The sequence below is a fragment of the Calypte anna genome, chromosome 1 (assembly GCF_003957555.1).
Source record: "Calypte anna isolate BGI_N300 chromosome 1, bCalAnn1_v1.p, whole genome shotgun sequence".
NCBI lineage: Eukaryota > Metazoa > Chordata > Aves > Apodiformes > Trochilidae > Calypte > Calypte anna.
Genome location: NC_044244.1, coordinates 167,913,889 through 167,940,603, shown reverse-complemented (window position 1 = coordinate 167,940,603; position 26,715 = coordinate 167,913,889). Strand labels below are relative to the sequence as shown.

The 26,715-nt window shown below is 41.1% G+C and overlaps 1 protein-coding gene across 1 annotated transcript in view; it reads left to right on the top strand.

Moving 5' to 3' along the window:
- Nucleotides 1-26,426, top strand: part of ENOX1 (ecto-NOX disulfide-thiol exchanger 1) — a 141,166-nt gene extending 114,740 nt beyond the window's left edge. The window contains exons 10-13 of the mRNA XM_030456302.1: nucleotides 1,983-2,039; nucleotides 19,143-19,245; nucleotides 22,217-22,302; nucleotides 25,474-26,426. Coding sequence (XP_030312162.1) covers nucleotides 1,983-2,039; nucleotides 19,143-19,245; nucleotides 22,217-22,302; nucleotides 25,474-25,605 — 378 coding nt within the window. The 3' untranslated portion in view covers nucleotides 25,606-26,426. The remainder of the gene's footprint in view (nucleotides 1-1,982; nucleotides 2,040-19,142; nucleotides 19,246-22,216; nucleotides 22,303-25,473) is intronic.
- Nucleotides 26,427-26,715: the final 289 nt, after the last annotated feature.

Here is a 26,715-nt window from a genome sequence, read left to right as displayed (position 1 = left end):
GCCAGACCAACAGAGGCAAGAGGCTGAGCCCACTGTCCCATCGTATGCACCCGTGGCTGACAGGGGAGTGGGATGTCACCAGCAGAATGAATACAGAACATTGCCCAAGGAGCTGGGAATTTTCAGCCTGGAAAAGGAAAGGTGGAAAGTAATGAACTGTGCTTCTGGAATGGTCAGGACATGGCACTGCTGTGCAGAGGAGTTTCACATACCTGAGCATGCTCTCCTGACCTCATATTCAGAGGGGTAATTCAGCTGAACTCAAGGAGGGTGCTTACATGAGGTTTATTTCTATACTGAATAATTGGCAGAATCAGGAAATTTGGTCTCACCATCATGCAGAAATAACTAACTTTGGTGCTTGGCTGGAAGGAGCCCTCTCAGCTTTTTCCTCCCAGCCATCCTCAGAGTGAGGTGGTTTCACAGGATGGTTTTTTTCATGTAGCATTGGTTGGAAATGCATCACCCTGCTGTGGATATAAATAGTAGGCTTTTCAAGGGTGTTCGAAAGATGATGAGCACCAGTGAGTTGAACCAGGACACCTGGTGAGTTTGCAGTCACCAGCCACCCTTTGCACTTTAATTAGCTTTATCAGGGATTGCCACCTCCTTCTTTCTCCATGAGGATGGGTTTTGAGCAGCAATTCCACAGCCCTGCGTAACCAGATACACAGAGACCATGGCCCACTTACCCCAGTTGTCAGATTGTAAATGGTGAGAGGCCAGGAATGGAATCACACGTGGTTTATCTGTTAATGCCACATGGAAGAAAGATGATGGAGGTAGCCCAGTCACCGTAGAGTGGTAATCTACCAACATTAAGAGTCAGACACCTAGCTGAAACATAATGGTGTTCCTATTCACCTTGATTTTAGGAGTACTGCCATTTGAGATCACAGCTGTCTCCTCAGCAGTTAAATTATCCCCAGCTTTTCCAGCAAAAACAAGGAATGCAGGAGAAAGTTCTGTTTAATGTGTTCCCCACCTCCCTCCACCTCAGTCCCCCAGCCCAGATATCTACTCTGAATCAAGTTAGAATAAATGCATTAACTCTGCAGAGTTTTACTTAAAGAGTAAATGCTTCTGAGTATTTCGTGTACAAACCTCCATGGCTTACAGGCTCAGGGTACCTGCAGCATCTCCTCCTTTCTGTGTTTGCTCTCATGGAATGAATGACTGCATTTTTCATTGTGGCTCAAGGCATGAGCTAGGACACTCCTTAAATCTCTTGGGAATGATTTTTAGAATTCATTGTTTTTCCTCAGGAAAATCCCTGGATTTCCGCCCGCCCCCCCCCCCCCAAAAAAAAACAAAGAGAAAAAGAAAAAAAGAAAAAGAAAAAAGAAAAGAAAAAAAAAAAAGCTAAATGAAAAAGAAAAAAAAAAAAAAGGTTTGGGGTAAGATCATATATTTGGAATTGGCAGCATCTCTGCCACTGGTTAAATAAAAGAGCAGTTCTTCTCTTCACTTCCTTTTCCGTGATATCCAGGAGCCATGTCAGTTATCTAGATGCTTCCTCAGGAAGGAAAAGTACAGTAGCACTTTGGCATCTTAAACAGTTCAAAATATATCATTCAAAAGTAATAATTAGCAAAACACTATTTAGCTCGTGGCAACTTGCAAATATTGTAAAGTTTAAATTAATAGCAACAAGAAAGGGAAATTAAATCATTTATTATTCTTGAGAGTCAATGCTGTATACTTTTTATGCCTTGAAACTACTTTCTAATCTTATTATTTAAAAAATAATGACCCAAAACCCAGTCTTATTATTTTCCTTTTCTTTTGCCAACCTATCAAGCTTTAAGTATGTTGGTTTCAAAATGGTTCGAGCAAAAACTCATTAGAATTATATGCTCCATCTGTTTTTCTCATTGGAAGCTTTATAAAATGCTCCTTCAAATAAATCAAAGATAACTGTGTGAAATACTCCAGTAATGTGCTTGTTTTGTTCTGTTTTGTTTTTTGTTTACTCTTTGCAGCTAAAAAGCGCCAAGGAATTAGCAGAAATCAATGGGCATGATGAATCTCAGGCAAATGTAGGTACAGCCACCTGTGTGTAGATTAAAGTGTGTATATATATGTATATATGTGTGTGTCTGCATGTGTATGGCTTCAAATTTACTTTTTATTCTTTCAAGCTGATAGAATGGCAGAATGATTTGCTCACCAGGTTTGAAGTGCCTGTTGTTTTTCTTTCTTTTTTTTTTTTTTTTTTTTTTTTTTGGTTCCTGAAGCCAGGGGTTCAAATCCCAGCAAACTTCATTTCGAGGTAGATAAATTGGGTTCCATGCAATTTACTTTGTAGGATTTATTTGGATGAGACTTTAACAACCAATGTCCTTCTTGCTGCATGTGGGTCTTAAAGATACCATGGAAACAACCGCAGGTGTCCTGTCCAGGATTACTCAAGCTACAAAGTTAGACTGCTTGTCTGTGGCTGCTGCTTTGCAGCTGAGCAACTCTATCCCTGTTTCAGTTCTGAGTAAAGTGATTCAAATACAGGTGTATAATTTGGAAACAGAGAATTTACACAAAAGAATGGAATTAATTCCTTGAGTCGCTAATTTGTCCAAGATCATTACAGGACTTGTTGTAGTGAGACAGGACCAGGTGCCCTGAGTTATTGATGAGTGGGTGTGGGTTCACCTGTGTCTGGCCTCCCTCCTGAGCATGTGCAGGAGCAGGGGGCCAATAAGAGAGCAGCTGACACCCACGGAGGGGGCTCTCCCTCTTCAGTGAGGATGGAGAAGCCCACAGCTTGAGGAGCCCCAGGAGCAGGCAAGAAGGGGTAGATCCCGAGGCCTCAGGAACAGCCCTAGGACATCGTCCAGGAATGGGCTAAACCCCGAGGCCTCAGGAGCAGCCCTAGGAGCAAGAATGGCTCCTCCCGCTACAACTTGTTAAGGGCATGTTTTCTAAAAGCTGCTGCCAAAAAAAAAAAAAATACTTCTGTTATTCCCTCAATGATTGCAGTCAGAACAGCAATTTGGGTAAGGGGAGGGAGCAAAAAGGAAAACTTTGCTGTCATGTTTGTCATCCAACCCATGCAGCTTTGTGCTTTGTCATGAACATATGAACATTTTGACTGATCACATACAATATCTTCCTTCCAGCCAGGAGAACGAGCAACAGTCTGAACAGTGACAGATTTTAACATCTGTTTCAGTCAATGTGTTGCCTAATGGCACAGCCAGGAAAGCAGTTTAATTTTAAACCTGAGCAGAAGCCTCATATTTTCCAAGCTGCTTTATGTTAAGGAAATGTTGTCCTCTCTTTTTTAATCTCTTCCTTAATTTCATTCATTGTGGTCTCTTTCTGCAGTGAAGTCGATAGAGCCTCATAGCTCTCAGCATTTGGACAGGAGACATTCAATATTGTCTGATAGCTTCAGCCAATCTGCACTTGCAGTCTGTCTGCACAGCATCATATTGCCCCTTGGAAAGGTTCTAGTTGCAAAATGAAATAAAGACATTAATCCACTGAGGGTCTTGAAAGGCTCATGCTTGCTACCTAAAAAGTTGCCTTTGTGCAAGAGCTGGTTGCAGGTTTTCTAAAGGAACTTAGAAATGTTACACTTAGAAATCTAAAGGAACTTGCTACCTCTCAAAAAAATGTGGACAGAACAATGTTTTGCTGGCTTGGAATGTTTTAAAGGTAAATTATCTAAGTGCTTCAAGTTTTGTCCTTCTGGCTCGTATGTAACTGAAGAGCCTGAAAGTTTGATTTCTATATAATATTACAGGTAAAGTAGCATTAAAATAAAGCATTTCAATCCTCTAAAGAGAGTCTTTCAGTACATTGTTCCCAGATACCTAAAACACAAAATATTTCAGAATCTTTGGTTAGAGGTAAATTTTTTAGTATGCAGTCTTTAGTTCTGGTTTGTAGTTGTAAGGATTGTTCATATACCTGAATTTTCCATAGGGTAGGAACTCTATTTTCTCCCCCTCTTTTCCATGAGCTCTTCCCATGGTGATGTCACAGCAATATTAGGCTCCTAAGAAAGGAAGTCAATACCTAAATTAATGGTGAAGAGGAAAACCAGACAGCTACAATTATTGAGTCACAGTTGCAGCCATGTATTCAACAATTATGCCACCATGAAATCAGAGAAGGCACAGCAGCCCAAAGGGAACTGGAGAAAGAGAGAGGAAGAATGGATGTTTAAGCATTTGCTACAGTAATGAACTTTGTAAAATGGAAGCTGAGGTGCCTCTTAAACCTTTGTCATTGACAGCAGGTGCAGAGTGCTCAGGTGTTGTGCCTTGCAGGTTGTCTCCCTCCATCTATTCTCAGCAGACTTCGTGGTCCTTGCCCTTGGCCAGTCTGCAAATCTGGTATGATCAAAGAGAAAAAGGCTTGGTGGTTCCTATGTGGTTGTTAGCAGACTGTGATGCATATAATGGGATTAGGACATATTTGTTACAGTTGACAGGTTGAATTCAGCAAATGAAATACCTTTACATGCAGAGCAATAGTGGGAGGTGTTGGTAGGGAAAAAATGGCAATGTATGTCTATACACTGAACAGACAATCTCATCTTCACACTATGGCATATTTAGATTACTTAACAGAAAATCAAGCTCCTAGAAAGGACAGTAGGAAACTTTAGGCACACTGCATGCACATCAAGAAAACCCACACTGTACTCTTAAAAAGATTATTTTCTGCAGTCCTCAGGCTTTTTGCTGCTGATACCAGCCTGCACCATATTTTACATTAGAAAACATTGTTTCTTAAGAGTAAAATCTGAAAATATTTTTCTCAGCAAAATTCAGATAGAGATGAAAATATATTTTTAGACCTATCCTGGTGTGTCTTCTGCATTTCCATTATGTGAGAGCATCTTGAAAGAGAAAGAAGGATCTGGACACTCTTGGAAAAAGAAAAACATTTATCCTGAAATGTACCTAATCTGTAAATGGTTAGTGGTTAGATCTTCCTTTTGTTCACTTGTTTTTGCAGAAGAATTGAGCACAGTTTATTAAGAGGCTGGAGCAGTTGCAGTGTTACTGTCCCTGCCATGGCAGTTTACTCAGAAATCTGGGGAGAAAACCCAGAAATTTTAGTGTACTGCTGGTACATCGGTTATTTCAGGAAAGCAAAACCATTTTTGCAAGGCTCCATAAAAAGTCATAAGGGTGTTTTGAGAGTGACTTGCCAGGTACATGCAGTAATATTTGTTTATGGCTGTTGACATTTCCCAGCTACACTCTGTGTCAGAAAAGGCCAAATGTTGGGCTCAAGTGGTAGGGAGAGTCCGAGCTCCTGCTCTGCTGTTAACAGAGACTTCAACACCCAGGGTTGCCAGTGGTGCTGTCACTGAGCATTTGTTCCCTTCAGCCCTGCATTTAGGAAAAGTTTGCTCCTTGCTTCTAATCTGCCCCTGTAGAGAAACAAGATAAACCAGGTGCCTCGAGTTGCCAAAGAGTGGGTGTGAGTCCACCTGTGCCTGGTTAGGGCAGGCCCCCTATTACCAGGGGGCCAATAAAGGTGGGACACACACCCACAGAGCTCAGTTCACTCTGGTGTGAGGCATGGAGAGGCTGGTAGCTCGTTGAGCCTCTGGAGCAAGAAAGGCTCTTCCCGCTACACTTCTACCCTGGAAGCGCTGTGTGGTGGCTGGAGTCCTGGAAGAGACCAGCAGCTCGTCGAGCTTCAGGAGCAAGAACGGCTCCTCCCCCTACATGCCCCCCTTCTAGTTTCCTCTTCATTGCTACATAAATAATATCTAATTCACATCTCTGTCTTAACTGAAGGGAAAATAATGAGCAATGGACAATTATAATTTCTGATATAATCCTCTTCCAGGATGTTCGCAGGCTCTTGGGACCTTATTAGTCCCAACGTGGAAAAAAAAAAATTGCTTTTGGGATGTGTGCTTGACAAGAGAACATTTTCCAAGCTGAAAGTGATAACCACATGTTCTATGGCTAACTCTATAAATTCAATTTATTCTTCCACTGTTTCTCTAAGTTCAGTGGCTTTCTGTGGAGCTTCTTGTATCCAGGTTAATTCTGTGTCTTGATGACAGATCTCCTTTTGCTCAATGCTAAATTTTGTATGCATAGAGCACTGTATGCAAATACAGTGAATATTTATTTATATTTATATGGGGGGGTGGAAGGTTAGTATCCATGGTACCCTTCTATTGGTATTGGGGAAATTGAGACTTTTCAATGCAAGACTCATTTTAGAAGTACTCAGTGATCTTCTCCCAGGAGGGAAGTTGATGCTCTCCATTTCACAATTACCTCCCTTTCTTAAATGGGGGATAGCTCCTGGGGTTAACTTCTACCCTTTGTGAAAGAGCCATAACATGGTACTAAGGAGGATCAGTCCTCCAAGTTCAGAGCAGAGTAAGAGGTGGGTCACAGTCACAGAAAGCCCAGATTGCAATTGCATGGTAAAGCTCTGACTCTACTGAAGTCAATAATTAAATTTCAATCAGAGTAAAAAGCCAGGATTTTGCCAAAAGACTTTTAGGGTTATTTCATTAGCACTGGGGCACAAAAAAAAAATATTCAGAGAGGATCTCTTGTTATTTTGAGAGTATCCTTCTATTGCTGCTGGAGAAAGTGAGATTTTTTTTTTATGTAAGACTTTGTTTACTGTGATCTCAGTGAGTGAATTTGCCACAAGTTTTTTACCAGCTTTTTTTATATGTTTGAGTTTCATTGTTTAAACAAAGTAATGACTTTGACCTCATTTTTCTGTCTCCCTCCACTTAGCATCTCCAGCAGGTTGCACACAATAGTCTGTGGGTTTTTCTACAGACACGAAATCAATAATATTAAAGTAAGGATGCATTTTTCCATTTGAATGCTTGAAGCTATTATCAGAGCATTTCCCAAGTTCAGCCAAGCATCTTACATTTGATGTTGATTCTTCCTTTAATTTTTCCCCTCTGTATCTGTTTTTCAAGCAGTTTCCAGATGATCCCTGACTCTGAGAAGGAGTATGCCCAGGGTAAAATATTTCACCCCTTTTACCAAAATGCTCACTTTATTTTACAATGAAAGGGATATTATTCCTAACTACACCCTAGTCTGCTCTTTTTACATACTATAGTTAGTCACTGATGATGTTTACCGAAGACAAGTAAAGACAGCTCTTAAATGAGGCTCATTTTTGTGACAAACCAAGCAACGATTTAAAAATCTAAACCCCTCTCTAATTGTTGGAGAAGTCTGCAACTCCATCACACTCATCAGAGTTCAGTTCTTGTACAAACCTGTAATGGAAGTTCTTGTACAAACCAGTTCTCTGCAAACCTGTAATGGAAGCACCCAAAGGTACCTGCTGTGAACATCCCATGGCAGTGTGTGTGTGAGTTAGATGGGGCACCTCTGTGCTGTGTGACTGCCTGACATCCAGCCAGGTTAGAAGAAAAGAGCCCTTAGACAAGGCTTGCTTTTCCCAAAACACAGACTTATGAGGAAAAAAAACCTGGTGTGAGTCAGGGGGTATCTAGACTGAGCTCCTCTGGCTTCACAGCAGTCATCTCTGGAGCACACAGGAGTGCTTGGGTGCCCCAAAAAGTGAGGTGCTGATAGTTGGGTGTGTTTGAGGGTAGGGAGAGGGTACTGGCAGCCTTTCTGTGCCTGAGAACTCAAGGGTTAAGCCCCTTGCAGGGCAGGCCAGAGCTTGGGGTTTGCTTCTGTCATCCACCTGAGAAGGCTCAAAGGTACATTTCCTGAGAAGAGCAGAGGCTGCCTGCCCTCTCAAACCACTCTGTTGCACCTGCTTCCCATTGCAAGATTGGACTCAGTCTCCTAATGCATTTAACACCTGCAGTTAATTATTTAAAGAGAACAAGCAAGAGTAATTATGCAGTGCAGGGCTGAGAATAACTCTTGCAGGGGGGAGAGATGTGGGGCTGGATTTCTCATCCTGGGTGTGATATGTTGGTAGCAGAAGGTGCAAGGACCCTGCACTCTGGCTGCAGAGAGGTGTGAAGCCCCCAGGAATTACAGAGACCCATTTTCTGTCTTTGAATCAGAGCCTTCTGTCCCAGGGGGTGAGGAGTGGCCGTGCCTCTTTTTACTCTCTGCCTTTTCCATTCCAGGCATTTATTTGTAGCCCTCCCATCACTCATTTCTTCTCATTTCCTTCAGTTTAAGGCACATGGAGTATGACAAATTCAAACAGCTGTGACTGTCTGCAGATCAGCAGCTTTCCTACTTACCATGGCAGGCATGAGCAATGACCACCTCATGAGTCCAGTACCATGAGGCCTGAAAAATAATAGGAGTTTAACTGGATGGTTAGGACCATGTTATCAAAGAGCCTGCTCAACCTTTGGAAGTTCTTACACACTGATAGATCAAGACCCACTGAGTTCTCCCATTCATTTCCCCAGCCCTGCTTTTCCATATTAGAGGACAGCAATAGTTTCATTAGCATGGTGCACATCTCTCTGCTGGATGAATCCCTGCTCTGCATTTTCAGCCATGATCTAACCATGATGAGAGGCAAGTGGCTACAGAGACTGAGGTATATTCTGACATGTCGTGTACCACCTGATGCAGATCTGGGCTGTGGATCTAAAAAAGACCCCTTTGTGAATGTGCAGTGAGAAATCACCACTTCCTTGTCCCTAATTAAACGTGACAGAGTGGCATCATAACCTGGCTTTTGATTGGACTCAGTTCTTGCCATCTGAGGGAGGAGAAGAGATGCAAGGATAAAACCCATTCAGCCACCCACTCGGCAAATCACAAAAGTTTTTTGTCTTTGGATTTCATATGAGTTCCACAGGGAGACAGTTCTTCAATGCCCAGAGCTACCTGACATTTTAATAATATCTGATCACTCTGTGCAGCCTCTCATCCCGAGGCATTTTCCCCAAGTATTTTATACTGTATAAAGAGTCATCCCATCGTTTCTAGTGAGGAATAACATCCTGCCTTATACATATGCAGCTGTGTGCTTAACCCACACAGTGTGGGAGGCAGATGGCTTTGTCAGAGCACTCAGGCTCCCCCGCAAGCACCTGAAGGATGATGGGCACCTCTGCTCCAGCCACAAGCCTACTAATGCAGTCCTGGGGGGGGTGTACACCACATTCATGCTCCCTCCATGCTGCTGAAGTCCTTCAAAGGAACAGAGAGCAAAAAGGAATAGAAAGGAGAATATAAGGTCAACAATTCCAGGAGACACTCTTCTTGGAAGAGGAGTTTGTTGTCCTAATCAAGAGCCAATCCAAAGGAATGAGAGCTCCAAGATGTCTGTTTCAAGTAATTTTCATGTATTCAGATGTAGAGATGCCTGTGAAAAAAAGGGGTTGGCCCTGTGTTTTCAAATACCTAAAGTAAATATAATAGAAATACAAATACTTGCTCAAAACCATTCACTCTCATAAAACAGTTTAGGTTGGTTTTAACTCCCTATCACTTCCCTTTATTTCAACAAATACATTTTCAAAACATTTCTACACATCCCAGAAGGGAAACACATTGCAGGGGTTTTTTCCCCTTTATTTTAGAAGTGCATCATTCTCAAAGAGATTGTTGGACCAGTATCTCTCCTAAAGACTATTTGAAAGGACTTTCACAAGTTCTCAGTCTCAAGTAAACACAAAGTATCCCCTCCTAGAATGACTGTAGCAGAGCTGGTGGGCAGGTGATGCCTTCGTTTATCCAGGCATTGATTTGCTGCAATTCCCTAACACCAAGTGTCCAAAATGACAATTACCTTTTCCCTTGCAAAACAACCACCTCCACATCACATAAAACATCTGTGTTAAGTCATCAGGAACCTGCACATAAATCCAGCTTTAGAAAATTGAGCAACCTGATGATACTTCTAAAAATAAGAATGAAGTAACTTTCGTGTTAGTCATCTGTATGTTGCACGTGTACAGTCCCATAAAATAGATGTGCTCATATACAATGAGAACAATATAAAGAGATAGTTTTCAGTGAGAAAAACATTTTCAGATTATTGCTAGTTTCCTAAACTCAGCAGGTGAAAGTTATAATAGTAAAAGCTTTGTAATGAAAAAGTTAAAAGCATCTCTCTGGTAAATGGATTGAAAAAGACGTATGTCAAGAGCACCATAATACAATTAATCTTCACTCCTGAAAACACTTCTATCATGTAGGATAAATCAGACAAACTAATCTCAGATACATAGAGGTGTATTTCAAGTCCTTCGTTTGCAAGGTCTTATATTTGCTGTTTTAAATTTTCTTTATTGTTACTATAACTTTAATGCTAGATAATTTTTAACCCATTGTCAGCTGTTTAATTGTTAATACCAGCACACCCCTAAATTTACAGTGACAGTAAATTCTGAATGAATGTACTTTTAAAAAAAATATTTCTATAAAAATATTTCTATATTTTCTATATTACTTTAAAAGCAATTACAGTGTGCTCTGGCTGACAAAACCAACACTGGTTTCTTGCATAGCACAAGGTAAGTTAAGTTTAGGCCTGATCTACATGAAAAGGTGACACCTGGCCTGTGTAATTTGTAATGATAGACCAGTCACATTCACCAGCAGTGTAGCATATGGCAAATATATTCTTCTGCATCACTAGGTAGACAGTGGAAGGAGAAGGATCCTCTGAGATCCTGGGTAAAAAAATAACCAACTGAAAAACAAGGGGGTTTTATACTGAATGTTTAACCTGGTGCTAACTCTAAAATTAGAACAGGCTGCTTGAGAGACCTCTGGTTTGGGGCAGATAGTTGGATGCCTTATTCCTTTTTTTTTTTTTTTTTTACCATGTTGCAACACTGCAATTTGCTGCTTTAAACTGAGTTATCTCAGTGCACTTAGAAAAGCCCAACAAATCTTTCTACCAAGACCACCTAACTTCATGTCAGCCATTTCACTGAAATCAGCTCTTAGACTGTAAGGAACCAGGACTGTGAAAACTATAATATTTCTAGGAAGTAGTTAATTTTGGTAGCACAAGATCAATTCATCTGCAGCAACAAAAGAATTAAATTAATCAAAGATCATGAGCAATTTTCTAGTCATTAGAGTATTTTTAGAGAAGTAGTCAACAGAGAGTCAGGAACAGTCACTGTGAGAGGACGTGCTGATAGCAGAGTTGTGTGACACACGTGATGCTGATGGAGAACTTTGAGTTACTTTCAGAGTTCAGACACTCAACCAAATTTCCACACTACACATCACAAGATAGGAGAACAAGTCCTACCAGGAGAAGCTGAGGGAACTGGGAAAATTTAGTTTGGAGATGAGGAGGCTGAGGGGAGACCTTGTTGCTCTTTACAGCTACCTGAAAGGAGGTTGTAGGGAGGTGGGGGTTGTAAATGATGATAGAACAAGAGACAAAGGCCTGAAGTTGCATCGGGGGGTGTGGGGGTTAGACTACATATCAGGAAGAATTTCTTTTCTGAGGGAGTAATCAGGTGCTAGAACAGGCTGGAGGTGGTGGAGTCACCATTCCTGGAAGTATTTAAAAACTGGGTAGATGAGACACTTCAGAACATGCTCTAGTGGGCATGTTGATACAGATATATGGTTTTTTTTTAATTTAATTTATTTGAAGGTGGGGGTGTTTACAGTTGAATACTGTGATCTTAGAGGTCTTTTCAAACTATGACAATTCTGTGATTCTGTGAACATAACACTGTGCCAGAGCAGCCCATGATGGGGAGGAAGCTCCATTAGAGGAAATACTGAAGCCATTTGGTTCAAACCAAACATGGCTGCTGTCAGGAGCTGCTGAATCCTGCAGCCTGACAGAGGCAAGATGGTCACATCTCCATATGATCAAACTGCAGTGATGCTGAGCACATGTTCCCCACAAGCATGTGCACAAAAACGTGGATCAGATGCATACACACCCACATGGCCAGCCACACAGATCATCACAAACTCAGCATTCATAAACACAAACAGTGCTGGTGGCCTCATCTTGCTCCTCTTTCTGGCTGATCAGGATAAAGATCCATTAGTAGGAAATATATATGCAGACTTACACATACATACATACAATGTGGATCCCTCCCTTCAGCTCTGGTCCCTGCCTCATGCACACACACACACAGAGATCTTTCAGTCATTACCCAGATCTCCCAGTGTCCCCAGTTTCTGGCTTGGATGCCTTGATCCCTGCATGCAGTGTGCAGTCTCTCTGGCCTCTCCTGGATCTATCCCACGCCTCTGGCTACCTCAGTATTTGGCTCCCAGGCACATGATGCTGCTGGGTGCCTGGTCTGGCTTGATGCTTCCCAGTGGTCACAGAGCATCCTGGGCACACACTCTGCTCTCTCTAAGTGCAGCACCCCAGACACACAGCCCTCTAACCCCTGGTGGTCAGAGCCCTGACACAGACCCCTGCACACAGAACAGAGTCCCTCACCCAGGAAATGAGGTAGAAATGGAGCTTAATGAGTGTATTGTACTGATCAGGGCAAGTGTAGTGAACCCCAACCTCTTTACATTCAAACAGTTCCTTTTATCCCCTTCCCAAGCCACCATGATCCCTCCTTTTTCCTGCATTTTGTTTCCCTGCAAAAGATCCTCAACTAAATAATGTACAGTCCCAAGATGCTCTTCCCCTCTAACAAATCCCATCACCCTGGAGGCAGTGCCCCTATCAGTCCATAAGATGATCCAGAGAGCACGTCCACTGACTGGTGTCATACTTGCCCTCTGGGGCTGCCCTGTGACAGCCCTGGGAGGAGCTGGCACAGGGGACTCTTTTTCTAATGGGGCTTTCCCCATCTATGATGGTACCTCAGTCCTTGGTGCTGGTGGAGATTAGACTTTAATCACAAGTATCAGGAGGAAATGGCAAGTGATGCTGTTGGAAAATCCTCTCTGAAGGAGATGGAGGCCTTCATCTGTTGATGACAGATCCCATGGGTTGTTTGATCAGGGCACAGGTCAGGGATGTTGCAGAGAAGCTGCTGAAGCTTATCCATCCCTGGGACTCCTTGTTGCACAGCCATGTGCTCAGACCCCACAGCTTTAACTCGAGGTTGGACTCAAGACCTCCCAAGCTCACCCACAGGATTTTGCCATTCTGTTGGTCACCTGAGTCCCAATCCCTGACTTACACATTGCCACATTCACAAGGAAATTTGATTTAACTTAAATTAAAATAAACTCTTTCCCTGTAATTTAGTTCAACTTGGACTGATTGATTTTGTATTTACTATGGATAAGAACATAGAGAAGGACAGTACCCCATTCTCAGCTGACAACCATGTCAAGCTGTCAGAAGTTGGCCTGTACCTAAACCTTGCATGTCCCTGTGAATTTAAGATGCCTGACTTGCTGTGCATCGAAACCATTGCAAGGCTTCCATTCACTTGATTGGAAATTGAATTAGGCAAGATTAAATTTTCAGCTGTGGGTCTGAAGTCCTTTGAAAGAAAGACAAGTGAAACAAACACAACTATGCCAGACTTTGAGACCCCCAGGTAAATGAAAATAAACTAAAACCTTCAGCCTTCATGTTGAAGGCCAACCTCTACACGTTTTGCAGCAGGATCATTAAACCTGCCTGACCATCAGGAAGCAGTTTGAGCAAGCACATCTGGAGTCTAAGCCCAGATTCTGTGGATTCAGAGCAGATAGACACATGCCTTTCAACAGCTTAAGGACTGCAGATTTGTTATCACATGATTCTTCTGTTAAAATCATAAAATTACCATTTCTTTTCAATCTTACAGCATCTCTCTGGCCTGCTGTTAACAGCCTGCAAGATTTTTGCTTGTGTTCCATATAGAGATTTTTTTTTCTCTTCCTACTCATTTTTTCTCATAAATCCCCTGACTGATGAGTGGTGTATCCCTTACATCTAACAACATTCAGCAATTACTCTATCACATGCCTGCTGTGTCCAACATCCACTCTTTCCTTTTTCTGCTGGTGTTTTAATGCCTCAGACCATTGCCTTCGTATGTGCAGTACAAATGCCATCGTATCCTACAAACTCTTCCAGAGTCTGGTAGGATTTCTCTTTTTAATTGGGTCTTTCAGAAGGCACAATATTATTTTTTACCTCCACACTACACAGTTCTGCAAAAACCCATATAGTACAACAAAGGGAATGAGATCTTTGAGGACAATATGCAAGCAGCCATCATTCCCCTTGGATTTAAAGGTAATTATCAAATATTTGGATTACCCAGATAGCAGAGAGAGTATTTCAGCTCTTTGGATGTTTGTCTTTGCATCTGATACAACTCCATCTGTCTTCAATGTCATATTCATTAAATCCCAAATTCTGCCTTTCAAGCAGAGTCCTGACCAAGAGGTGATGCAGAGCTGCACCTGGCAGGAGTATGTTCCAGGTGGGGCAGCTGCTCTTCAGGTCCTCCCAGTCAGTGCTTATGGGGAATGGCAAGTCCTGACTCCTCCATTTTTAGGGATGCTGGCTAGCATATGTGTTCAGAAGCACAGAACTTTTTAGTCTTAAGAGAAGCATTTCTCCTAAAGAAAGAAGCCCCAGACAACAGGAGACATTTAATATTCTGTCTGCATTTTTTTGCACTGGTGCAAGACTGGTCTGTAGAGGATGACTGATGTCTGGATTGAGAACTTTTTGTTTCATATTACCCTTTCCCACAGGGGGGGAAAGAAACCAACAAAGACCCAAGTCATCCAACCTAAAGACCTGGAGCTTTCTGATCTCCTGGTCCCCTGGAGTAAAGAGCTGGGGCCTTTTGTTCTCTCAGTTCCTGCTCTGTAGAAAGTCACCACATCATTTCTACTCTTCAGGACTTCTGTTTCTCTCTCTCTCTGGCACACGCAGCTCTCAGGAGTCATGTTTTCATTTGCTGTGTCTACAGTGTGGGACCCAGCTTCTCTGTGCTGGGCCATAATAGACAAAGAGACCAAGCACCTTTTGAAGCAATCACTTGCCAAATCACTTGGCTTCCAAAAAAAAGCCAAGGTACATGAGAGAGAGAGAGATAAACACAAGTTCTTTTCCCAGGCAACTCTCAGCAAGACAAGAGGGCACGGTCTTAAGTTGTGCTGGGAGAGGTTTAGGTTGGATATTAGAAAGAATTTCTTTACTGAGAGGGTGATCAGGCATTGGAATGGGCTGCCCAGGGAAGTGGTGGATTCTCCATCCCTGGAGACATTTAAAAAGAGACTGGATGTGGCACTCAGTGCCATGGTCTGGTAACTGCAGCGGTAGTGGATCAAGGGTTGGACTTGATGATCTCTGAGGTCCCTTCCAACCCAGCCAATTCTATGATTCTATGATTCTGTCCCACCTTATGTCCAGGATATGGAAAATGTACGAAAACTGCCTTGTACAACTCTTCACAGCCATCAGCTCCGTGTCAGCCGTAGTGTCAGAGGTTTGCCTGTGGAAATGATCATTGTGAGAAAATTATTGTTTCCCATCCTTTTTTATGCAGCAAATTTCCAGAAAGACTCTGTCTGTTTTTCCCTGGTTCAAAGCAGGGAGCCCCAAATCAAAAGCCTGGTCCAAAGGGGTGTCTGCAGCATCAGAAGGTTTGTCAAGTCCACAAGGAAATTAATGTCTTTTCATCATCTGCTGGTACATGAAAGTGTCATCTGCAGTGAAAAGATCCAATCTGGCAATGGTGAGAGCATCATTCAGAAGGGTTGCATTCATGCTGAGCAGCTTTGGAGCTGTCATCATCAAATCAGGCCTCTGTGTACTCCAGTACCTGACATATTTTTTGAATAATGAATAGGGTGAGGTCCCTAATGATCTCCAGGTGTGATTTAACCTGGATTAAGCCTTCCACATACTGTATTTAGTGCTTGCAAGGTCATGTTGCTTCTAATAAGCACTGGGTTTGCACATGTTCAGCTGTGTTCTTATCTTCTAATGTAGTAAATGACAGATGGTAGCAAAATATTCCTTTTCTAAGGAAACATGCTGAAGACTGCTTAGGGCCTCAGAAAATACAATTTACCAAATAAAGGATGATTTCCAGGAGAGAAAGGAAACACTGTAGTATAATATATATTAACTACTTTTCCTCAGGCACCTGGTGATCAGTAGCTTGTTCTCATGTTTGAGAGGTGACCTGTTTGTTTCCAATTAGTTACTGTCTCAGTCACCTTTGTACTCTTATAAGTCTTGTTTCTGTGGGTTGGAGTAAGCAGTGCATCTAAAAATGTATGAATTAACTGTGTGAGGATTTGTCTTAGAGGCTTCATAGTTACTAGATTTGTATCTGCAGTGTGCAGTCAGATACTTAAGGTTTTCACTTACACTATAATTAGGCTGGTTTCTGGGTGAATTTCACACTCATTTTTAGACACAATTATGCATATTTCTCTCAAATCACTTTTAGTGCCTAGCAGCATTTCTACTGAATCCTTTATGGGACCGTGCACAGCCTGGGTTTTTTTCTGTGGCCTCTGCAAGCTTATTTTGCCAGCTGAATACATCAGAGTTGTCCAATTTATCATATTCTGTGAGGAGGGCAGTTCTGAAGGGCAGAAACCTCCCCTTTTTAAACTTTCAGAAAACTGCAGCCTTCTTCTAAAATCCAGCCATTTGCTGTCTTTGCTTCTCTCAGTTTCCTCAGGATCCCCCATAACCAATTTTTTCCTCTTTTATCCTCTGTACCAACACACAGTTAGGAAGACTTAATGTGACTTCCTTTAGCATCCATTTACACTGTCCTATAAATCATACAGAATGTTCTGCACAGGCTGAAATCTAGGCATTAAATGAGAATCCATCTGTTCATGTCTCCCAATGGGAATATAGTTTCTTTCTCTGCATCACTGCTTGACAAAACTTCTAATCCCATCTGAAACTACTTGTGTGTTGTATTTGGGGTTGGTTTTATCAAATACACGTCTCTCTCTGCTTCCACCTTCTCCTCTCAGGAATTGTTATTTTTAGACTGCTTTTCTATCTCTGATGGAGTCAGAAGTTACATCTTAACCTATACAAGTTCTGGTGGCATATGCTGCTCTGCTCTTCTGCTGTGGCATCATGAAATCTGTCATCCATTTCCATCCTTCTGAGCTGTAACCCCCTCTGTCATTGCTGCCCTTGTGGAGAAATTCATATGAACCCTTCTCTTATTTCTGTTTCCTCTCTGAGTTTTTTTCACTGTTCCTGGATGTCATGGCCAGCAGCAGGTGAGAACTTGCATCAGCCTTTGGCACTGTCAGGAGGGGAATCAACAGTAGTGGACAACGTGGAGCATACTCCTGCTGCTGTCATGTGCCTTGTGCTTTTTGACACTACAGGAGTGTCAGGGATGTAGCTGCCTGAGTGCTCTGCCACACAATTATTTCAAGAGAAATTCACTGCAGCTCTTGAGCTGCAGACTCCTTCCTACCTGTAGGTGTCTAAATCTCTGCCATATCTGTTTTCCTTTGCAGCTAATGAGGAACATAAAATAGGCACCTCTAAAGGTGCCTCTCAAGTCATTGCTACCTGAAGTTAATCACTAAAATACATGACTAAAAAGTTATTTCATTTCTACTGACTAAAAAGGCAGTGAAGGCTGACTAGCTGACATGTACCCAGCTACACAGAGATGCCTGGCCAGGAGTTATGCCTCAGCTGGCCACAAAAACTGCAGCAAACCACAGGTGACTCAAGGCATCTCACTTCTCCTTTACTGTGGTCTGCCAGAGCCCCCTGTAGCTGAGGGCTAAGGATGTAAATATGCATCTGTGTCACTCAAATGCACATGCAGTTTCTTAGCTGATGCACAGCAACTCGTTGCCCTTCACAGTGCAAGGAACATTTGTACCCATGATGCATCAAAGCCATGAGGCAGCTGATCCTTAGAGCCAGCCTAAAAAGAGCACAGAGTACATCACTTTTTGTTTGGTTAGGCTTTATTATTATTTTGTATTTTATTATTATTTTTAATCAAGAACGAGGAAGTGCCTGACTCTTTTTACCCATCTCACAGATTCTGAAACCTTCACTCATCAATAGGGAGGCACACCTGACACCTTTTCAAGTTTTTGCATGGATTATTCACACCTTCAGAAATGCCCTAGAGCAACCCAAAAACAGTGTCTCTCTTTTATTGTCAAAAATAGTTTGCAATATATTTGGAGCAAGGCATCAGCTTGAGTTCATGTTCTAGATGGGACACATCATTGCACCAAATAATACAGGTCTGGTTGCATTTAAGGCTCCCTAGTCCCATGCAACTTCTAGCTGCTTACCTTGACTTTTCCAACCAGAACAGGAGCATCATTCTGCCCAGTTCCACCTCAGACCACCATATCTCCAGCCCCATGCTCTGTGCCTCTGAGGTTTTGAATGGAACTGCTGAGCATTTTGCAGAGCAGATGCAGCAGCTTGGGTCATTGCCTTGCCAAGGAATGGGTTGTGGCATTTCAGTTGCTCCATGGCAACAGCCCCCATGTATATGCTTGTGTATTGTGCAATGTACTTTGAGGCCACTTACATGCCTCTGAAATTATTTGCTTACTTCACATATACCCAGGAGAAGAGCACTCTGTGTTGCACAGCTGCCTGGGTACTTTTCATGGAGCATCTACTTTGATGGCTTGGCTGAGATTTGGATGGTTCAGGCCACCTGGGTGCAGAAAAAAGAAGCTCAAAGCAGGAGCTTTGACCTGTTTGTCCTTAAGGCGTCTCTCAGTACTCAAACCAAGTGCAAGCCACCTCTTAGGAATGGTTCCTGATATATGTTGATCCTCCAGGTGTGCCTGGGAATTGTTTGGGGCAGGGGCTTACACCATGCCAGGCACCAGCTGAAGGGTGTAATGAGTTAGAGGATTGTGCTCTAGTAGCTAGAAACATTGCTAGTGACTGCTGAACTTCCTCATATACCTGTAGCTGAACCTTTCCATCCATGTTCCCTAGAGGCAGTCTTTGTTTACAGCTTTAATAGCTAGAAAATGTGACTTTTCTGACCATCCCCACTCTTTATGGAACATCTTTCAAGCCCTTCTAATAAAGAAGCACTAGCAACAGAGTTATTACTTACTCCACAAGCAAAAATTCTCTTCTTGGCAGCTCTTGGCATAAAGGTACTTCAAAAAAGTGTCTTAATATTCTGCAAACAAATCAATTATTTATCATTGACTTGTCTTTAGATGTGAATTACAGTAATGATCTTTTTTTATAGAGTTGAAATGAAGCAGACAGGTTTAATTGAAGTAAATGAAATCTACATGACCACCTGTTTTGTTCTTTAAACTTTATAGGAAATCAATGTATTGACAGTAGCATTGGTCAACCAAGACAGAGAAAAAAATTCGGAGAAACGAAGCCCCAGTCTAAAATCAGAGAAAGAGGCACTATTAATAGGTAAGATAACACCAGAGGTGATTTTTGAAAATAAAATGCCTTTTAACAAACGTTTGTTTTGTACGTGTGTTTACATGCACCTTTAGGCTAAGAAAAATAAGTAAATAAATATATAAATAAATATTTCTATATTCCTAAGGGCTGTTAGTAAGAGAAATCCTCGAACAGAGGTGAGCTTTTCCTTTCTGAAAAATTCTGCAGAGTGTAAGAAAAGTCTTCAGGTATGAAAAGAACTGCAAGATCTGCATACAGGCTTGTAGTATGAATGCATGAAGATTTTATTTACATCAAGATTGAGCAGACTACAATTGTATAGCTTGTTATCTGATTATTACACACAGTGAGGAAGGAGAAGGGGGTGGAAATAATAATAGCAAACTACCACACAAAAAATATGTTGACTGGATGTATTAGGCAAGCCAGATTTATGCTTTTGACACTAGGTGAGAGAATTAGCAGTATGAATATTTATGAAGAATACCACAAGGACTGTCATGTCCTTTAGCTAGAATAAAATCTTTAAAATAAACTCTTTAAGAGTGCCTAAAAGCCAAAGCTTATAGACAATGGGCCAGCTCACTGTAGCATTTATCCTCACAGGAATGCTGGCTGTGCTCCTGCTACCCTTGGAGGGTACCATGCCCTATTTATATCCATGAATTTTTTGCATTTAGTTTCTGTGGGTTTCATGGAGTCTGAAGGCCCAAAGTCCACAGTGCTCCCTACATGGTTGCCATTCACAGGATTGCTGACCTGAAAGACCTGGTTTCATTTCTTTGGCTCTTTTCTTTGGGTCTTTTCACAAAATCAGCAGCATCCCAGTAGGTGATGGTTCCCAAACTACCTTACCTTGTTTAATTGCAACTCATTTGCATCTGCTAAGTAGCAGGAAGGTTGCAGCCTTATTGCTGGGGCACAGATTCAAACCTTTCAGGTGAGAAAGGTCAGTGAAAAGTGAAGAATGTATTTAAGTGCTTAAAGGGTTTAGCACACAAACTTCCTGTGACTGATGAGATGTGGAACAGTGGCATGTAGAGAGATGTATGAATTGATTAAATTTTGCTTGTTATAATAATATTTGGAAATTTCAGTTGCAATGGACAGTATCTGATATGTTCAAAGACAACATCTGTGAGAAGGGCACCAAGGATAAGATTTGAGGAACAGAATAACAAACTTTTTTTTCTAGGTCACTCATTATTTGACTGTAACAAGAGGTGGCAGTGTCCCAAAGTGGGTCCTGTCCACCAGCTGTCCACTGGCACACTCAGAGAAACAGTGGAGTCTCAGTCCAGATACTGCTGGTCTGATCATAATACCTTCACACCTGGCTTGCTTTAATGTTCAAAGGCAAACGATTGCTCAAGATGGATTTCATGTTATCTTCTTCTGAGACATGTTCAGGTGTGGCAAGGAAAAATTGGGCCTTGCCTCCATCCATTCACCAAGATCGTCGATACCTTACATAATTCAGTGTTTCCTTAGAGGAAAAGAGCATTAAAAAATAAATTAATAAACAGTTATCAGGGAACTCAAGTCAATATCAAATTACTTTTAATTTTTATATTACATGTTAGAGCTAGTTTTGGACATGGGCTCTGAAAAGCCTTGGAAACATATGTAACATATGCAATGCCACTGGTAAAGCATGCTCGGAATATAAATTGGTTTTCCAGTCAACCCATTCAAGTGTGATGGTCTTGGCTTTTGCTTCAAGAGCTCTTGTGTGGGTGCTCACAGTCACGCAGAGCACAAAGGCAGCAACTGCTCCTAGGACTTGTGGTATAAAATTAAATGCACACCCCTCCCTCTGCAGGATCAGAAGTTTGTAAACTTGCAAGAAGCAGGGAGGAGGAAAGGTGTTCTTTGCAAAGCCACTCTAAAAGGAGTTAAATGCTACTTATCGTTCTCAACCACAGACAGTATTTGGGAAAAAATGAAATCCAAGATTATCTTAATTTATTCAGCATCAAGAAAGCAGGATGGCCTGCAGTATACAAGATACAGTGACCCATTTTGGTAGTTTGTAAGCATTTTTAATCCTGGTGTTTATGCTTTAAATATAAGGAACTTCCCCTAGGGTGGTTCAGCTAAGAAGCCCTTCCAAACAGTTGAAAATATTTGCTGTGATACTTAGGGTTCATCTCTGCCCAAACAGTAATCAGCACACATGCCATTTTCTATTTGCACTGTTTGTTTAGAAGAGAAGAAATTGGGTAGTGCTTTTAATAGCACTTCTGATGCCCCAAATCTTGTTTTCTCTGATCATCGTTATTATACTGTCACTTGATTTTCAGTGCAGGAAAAAACATCTCTAGACATAGATCCTGACTCTTCCTAAGCCACTTCTATTTCCACCCATTTTACAATGATCCTTTAAACAAGAATAAAGACAGACAGAACTGGCTCTCTTTTAAGAGGAAGTAAATAAGTAAACATGTCATGAAGGATTTGTGTTTTCTTCAGCAGCAGTTAGGGGTAATATGGATGAAACACTTTTCATAACCAGCATCAGCATAAATGCTAGAAAAATCTGAGGGAGTAAGGTTCCTGACACAATTATATGAAACGTTTTCACAACAGAACTTCCAGTGAAGGGGAAAAAAGCAATAATTTTAACATTACAATATCTACAATTTTATATTGGTAAATCAAGCATAAAATTGGTAGTTGAAATGCTTCCAGCAAGTCTTCGTTTAGAAATTCCTTTATTCATCAGTATATTATCTTGGTCACTTACTTGCTAACTGCTGTCATTCCTGAAGATGAGCTATTGTGTTTACTGTGTTATTATGACTGTATTAAAAATGTGCCATTATGCTATGTTTATTGGGTTGTGTAAGAAAAATAAGAATCATAATTCACACCGAAAAACCTGCAAGAAGAGACTATTTGGAATTGTTTTTCTTATTATAATGCTATTTTGTCTGAGGTAATTTCAATGCTTTGTGTCCATTTGTTTTTAATACAGGTATCATATCCACATTTCTTCACGTGCACCCTTTTGGAGCCAATATAGAATATCTTTGGTCATATATGCAGCAGTTGGACTCTAGGGTAAAAAAATTTAATCAAAATCTGTTCTCTATAGATATATTGTATTATTCTTTACTGCAGGTTAAATTCTTCATGCATTTCCATTAGAAAGATAATGGGATGTGGGGCTTGGGGGTTTGCAGTCTTTGTTCATTCGCAAATTACAGTGCACGTGCTTGTCTCGAGGTCTTTGCCTGATGCAGCTTAGTTATTCTTTGTGGCAAAGAAAAGCTGAGCCTTAGATGGCAGAGACCAGCAGCTGAATTTATGATCATGATCCCGAAATACAGCAGAGGAGAAAGAAAGCAGAACAAGAGGTGTGTGTAGCCATGGCCATTAAACCGTGCAGACTTTTAGGAGAGAAATCCTTATTCTTCTAAAATATGTTAGCCACGGGTCACACTGAACATGAACTTTCATGAGCACGTGAAGCATACCCTTTATCTCCTCATGGAAGTGGAAGGAGCCTCATACAGGAGTTGCCTGACCCTATTACTAAATTCAGAGAAGATAAGGCCAACACAAAACTCCAGTGCACAAAGTGGTTTATAATGCATCAGTTCATACCAGCCATAGTCAACACATACCTCTAGGGTACATTTTTTTCAACTGACTTTTCAAATATCAGCTGTAGAATAAGATGAAATCAATCCCCAAAATTGCCTATTCCTTTCCACTGAATATTAAGGAAGTCAAGGGTGAGAAGTTTGTCTGTGAAATAGCCACCTTAGCCACAGCTCCAATCCACAGTTCCTTGTAGTTCCACTGGACATGGAGATCCTGGTACTTGCCCAGATCCTGTTGCACCATGGAGTCAGAATGCAGATATGGTGGGCACCTGGACTCAGAATGTGAGTGGAACTCCTTCTGTGGGGCTTCTTGATCCTGGTAATATTTTGTTACCAAACACTTCCTCCAGCCATGCCACCCATAGCCTGGATCCCCTTCCAGCTGCTGTGATGGGCTGTTTGGATGGGCTGATTCTTGGTACTGGAGGATCCTTCCTCTCTTTTTATGAAAAAATGTGCAGGTAAAAGCAGAGGAGATTCTGAGGTAGAAGCCCCCTGGAAATAAGACAGGTTGCATGGGGGAGAGAGGAAGCATGATAAAGTTCTTAGGCACTATCTTCAGGCTGTGACAGATGAGGTTTGCTGGTGTTTTACAGTTCATTCTTGGCCACAACTGAAAGTGAATAAGGGATGAGAACAGTAGAAAAAGATGATAAACTGGTGGATTTCAATTATTTTTTTTTTAAATCTGATTTTTATCAAGACCTGATGCATCCAGAGCTTCACACCATCAATAATTCCTCTTCTGCTTCTCTGTTCCCTGATCTACCTCAAGTACACCTCCCTTCATCTTGTCCCCAGTTCTTGCAGCAGCCAGGCTGCCCAGTCTCTTCAGGCAGCTTCCAAGTCCTTCTTTTAAACACACAGAGTCTGGCTGAATTGCAGCTGCCTTTTCCCCCTCATTGACAGCTCCAGCTCCGTGTCCCTTGAATGACAACAACAACCATTTAAAATACCAGCTCCTTGGGCTCCTTCCCTGCTGCTCCTTGCTTCTGCCCACTGATCTCTTCAACTTTCCCCCTCTTCACTGATGCAGTTCCTCTTTGTGTGTGTCTATGGGCTCTGTCCTCGAATTTCTATTCCCATGAGTAACCTGCTGGCTTCTGCAAGGCTGCCAGCAACAAAACCCTTAATTTGCAAACACAGCTTTCATGGCAGGACCACTGTCTCCATCCCTCCCAGGTGCCAATGGACCAACCCCTGCAGCTACCACTTGACCTACCTGCTGCACAATAAACACCAGTCACAAAATTTGACCTCACTGGTTTATTTTGGAAATGACCGCTTGTAGCAACAAATTACTTTTTAATAGCACATTCAGTGATGCAGCCTCTGAGATTAATTTCAATTACTTGCCATGGTTAGCCTGTCATTCCTCACCTCAACAGGAATGATAAGGTCAGCATATCCGTGAAGGCTGAGGGCTCAGTGTAGAGCTCAGATAAGTTGCCCTAAGGTAACCAGCTCTCTCTTACTGCCACCAGAATGGTGAAAGATGGACCTGATTTCTTTGGGGCTTTAGGCTGCCTCCAACATGAATTTTCAGCTCCACCTTTAACAAATAATTTAATCATTCTACATCACTAATCTCTTCTGAAAAATAAGAGGTGATAGATATTTTCTCACCTCCTGTGGATGGAAAGAAGAATAATTAACATATTTTCTGTTCATACACTCCTTTTAAAAATAAAACTTGTCAATATAGAAGGTTCCTACTAATATGAATAAAGAAAAATATAATTTTCACAGAAGCCTATCAAGCCATAGAGATACCTTCGTATAACAGTAGCACCCATAGTTTTTTTTTTACTGTTCCTTTCATGGCCATCACATTAGAAGTCACTACACAACAAAATGGTTCATTTTCCACGACTGTTAATTTCTTGACTTCCCTACTGATTATAAAAGAGATCTTTCTTTTGTGAAAGTGTTTTCAGAAAGGCAGTATCATTCCCATTAGGAAGGCAATCAGTTATTAAGGTTTCAAGACCATAAAACATCCTGAGCAATGCTGAGTGAGAAACTTCACTGCTTAGTTCCCTGGTGCTACTGAACTGGACTGGGGAAGTGATAGCTCCTTAGCTATTCAACCTAAGTAACATGGAAGTAATTAAAAATTAAAACCCCATGTTAGGTTGGTTTTGTTTTTTATTTTTTTGTGGGGTTTTTTGGGGGAGGGGTGTTTTTGGGGTTTTTGTTTTTTTGAAAGAATAAAACTGGTAGAGCTGGAAGGAGAAGGATTCAAGAGTTCATGGGATGAAAAGAAATAATAAAGCAATAATAAAGAAATAATAAAGTCCCATTTGCTTCTTCCTCACATCCATAATTGTAGTTCTTGGATGGACTTCCTACAGCACTGTGGCAGCAGCCCCAACACAGCAGCTGTCATTCTTTTAGATTAATTTGCCACCTACAAAAGCAGAATCATTCCTACAATATAGGAAGATACATTTCTTTTGGAGTCATGTCAGGCTAAGTTTATATGAAATAAAAATAATAACTGTTGGTTGTTGGCATCTGCCCTGGATTTCCACATCCAGCCCACCCTTATTTCTAGTCTCCATATTTCCTCTTTCCACTCTAGAGGTTTCTCACTTTAATTTTACCTTTTTCTCTTTCTCAGATATCTGCAAATGAGATAGAAATGCTTTTGATGAGACTGCCACGAATGTTTAAACAAGAATTCACTGGTGTAGGAGCAACACTGGAAAAGAGATGGAAGTTTTGTGCCTTTGAAGGAATTAAAACTATCTGACTGTGACTAGTAATGAAGCTATGCAGAAGAAGAATTCCTAGAGCATGGCAGGGTTATAAAGTATTAAAGTAAGAAATTTGGGTTTGGGCACATAGTAGTACGTTTTCCAAGTTATCCAAGCCTAATTTTAGTTACATTTGTGACGTTCTCTTGTGAGTGGAAATGTAGTTGTGCACCAGTTCCTAAAATAAAATCAATTTTTATAAAAAGTTTCAAAATGTGACAGACCTGTTTCCTATGAAAACTGAAGAAAGATGCCACAGTCGTAATGATTTCAAAATACTCTATGTCCTACACCTAAGAAAAGCTCATTGAGCAAACAGCTAAGGGGAAAGACTGCCCAGCTATGGTTGCTGAGCTGCAGCAATGTGTATGTAATATGTAGTAGAACTCATTAAGTTTTGTTATTGAAAGTTCTTTCTGTTCAGTCAGAAAATGGAGTAATTTTACAGTGAGAAAAGCATACCAAAAGAAAACTTGAAGATGTGTCTGAAGTTATTGTATTTTGTAAATTAAGTTATATGCTGTACCAGGGATTTTTGCCTTATTGAAAGAGGCCTGAAAATGTGATTGGAGTCCTCAAGAATGCTTTATCAAGAATATTATTTTTCTAATGTAACTATTCTCCATTATAAGTTCTTTTAACATGGATTGCCTACCAATTTTCATAAACATGTAAATAAGGAGGAAACCAGTGTTACTGTATTGTATTTGGTATGTAACATTCAGGTTTATGCATCAAAATAAATATTCAGTTGCATTACTGTTACAGATTTTATAGCAGATATATTAATTTTTATCAATAAATATGACTTCTACCATACTGTTTGCACATTTTTTTCTTTGGGTGCTTTTGAATTTTTATATAACTGGAAAGATTCTCCTGGCCAATTTATCTTTCTTCTAACTGAACTCTTGCAGATAACTTGGTTAAAGAAAAAAGAACTTGCAATATTAGCTTAGTTTAAAATAATTCAAAATATAGGTAGAGGAAATACCAGCATGGACCTTTGTTTATCTGAAAGGGATTCATTTGTTTTTTCAGACAAGCAGAAAGTTAAAAAAAAATTTTAAATTTAAAAAGTTGAAAACCTAATTTTTCATTTTCAG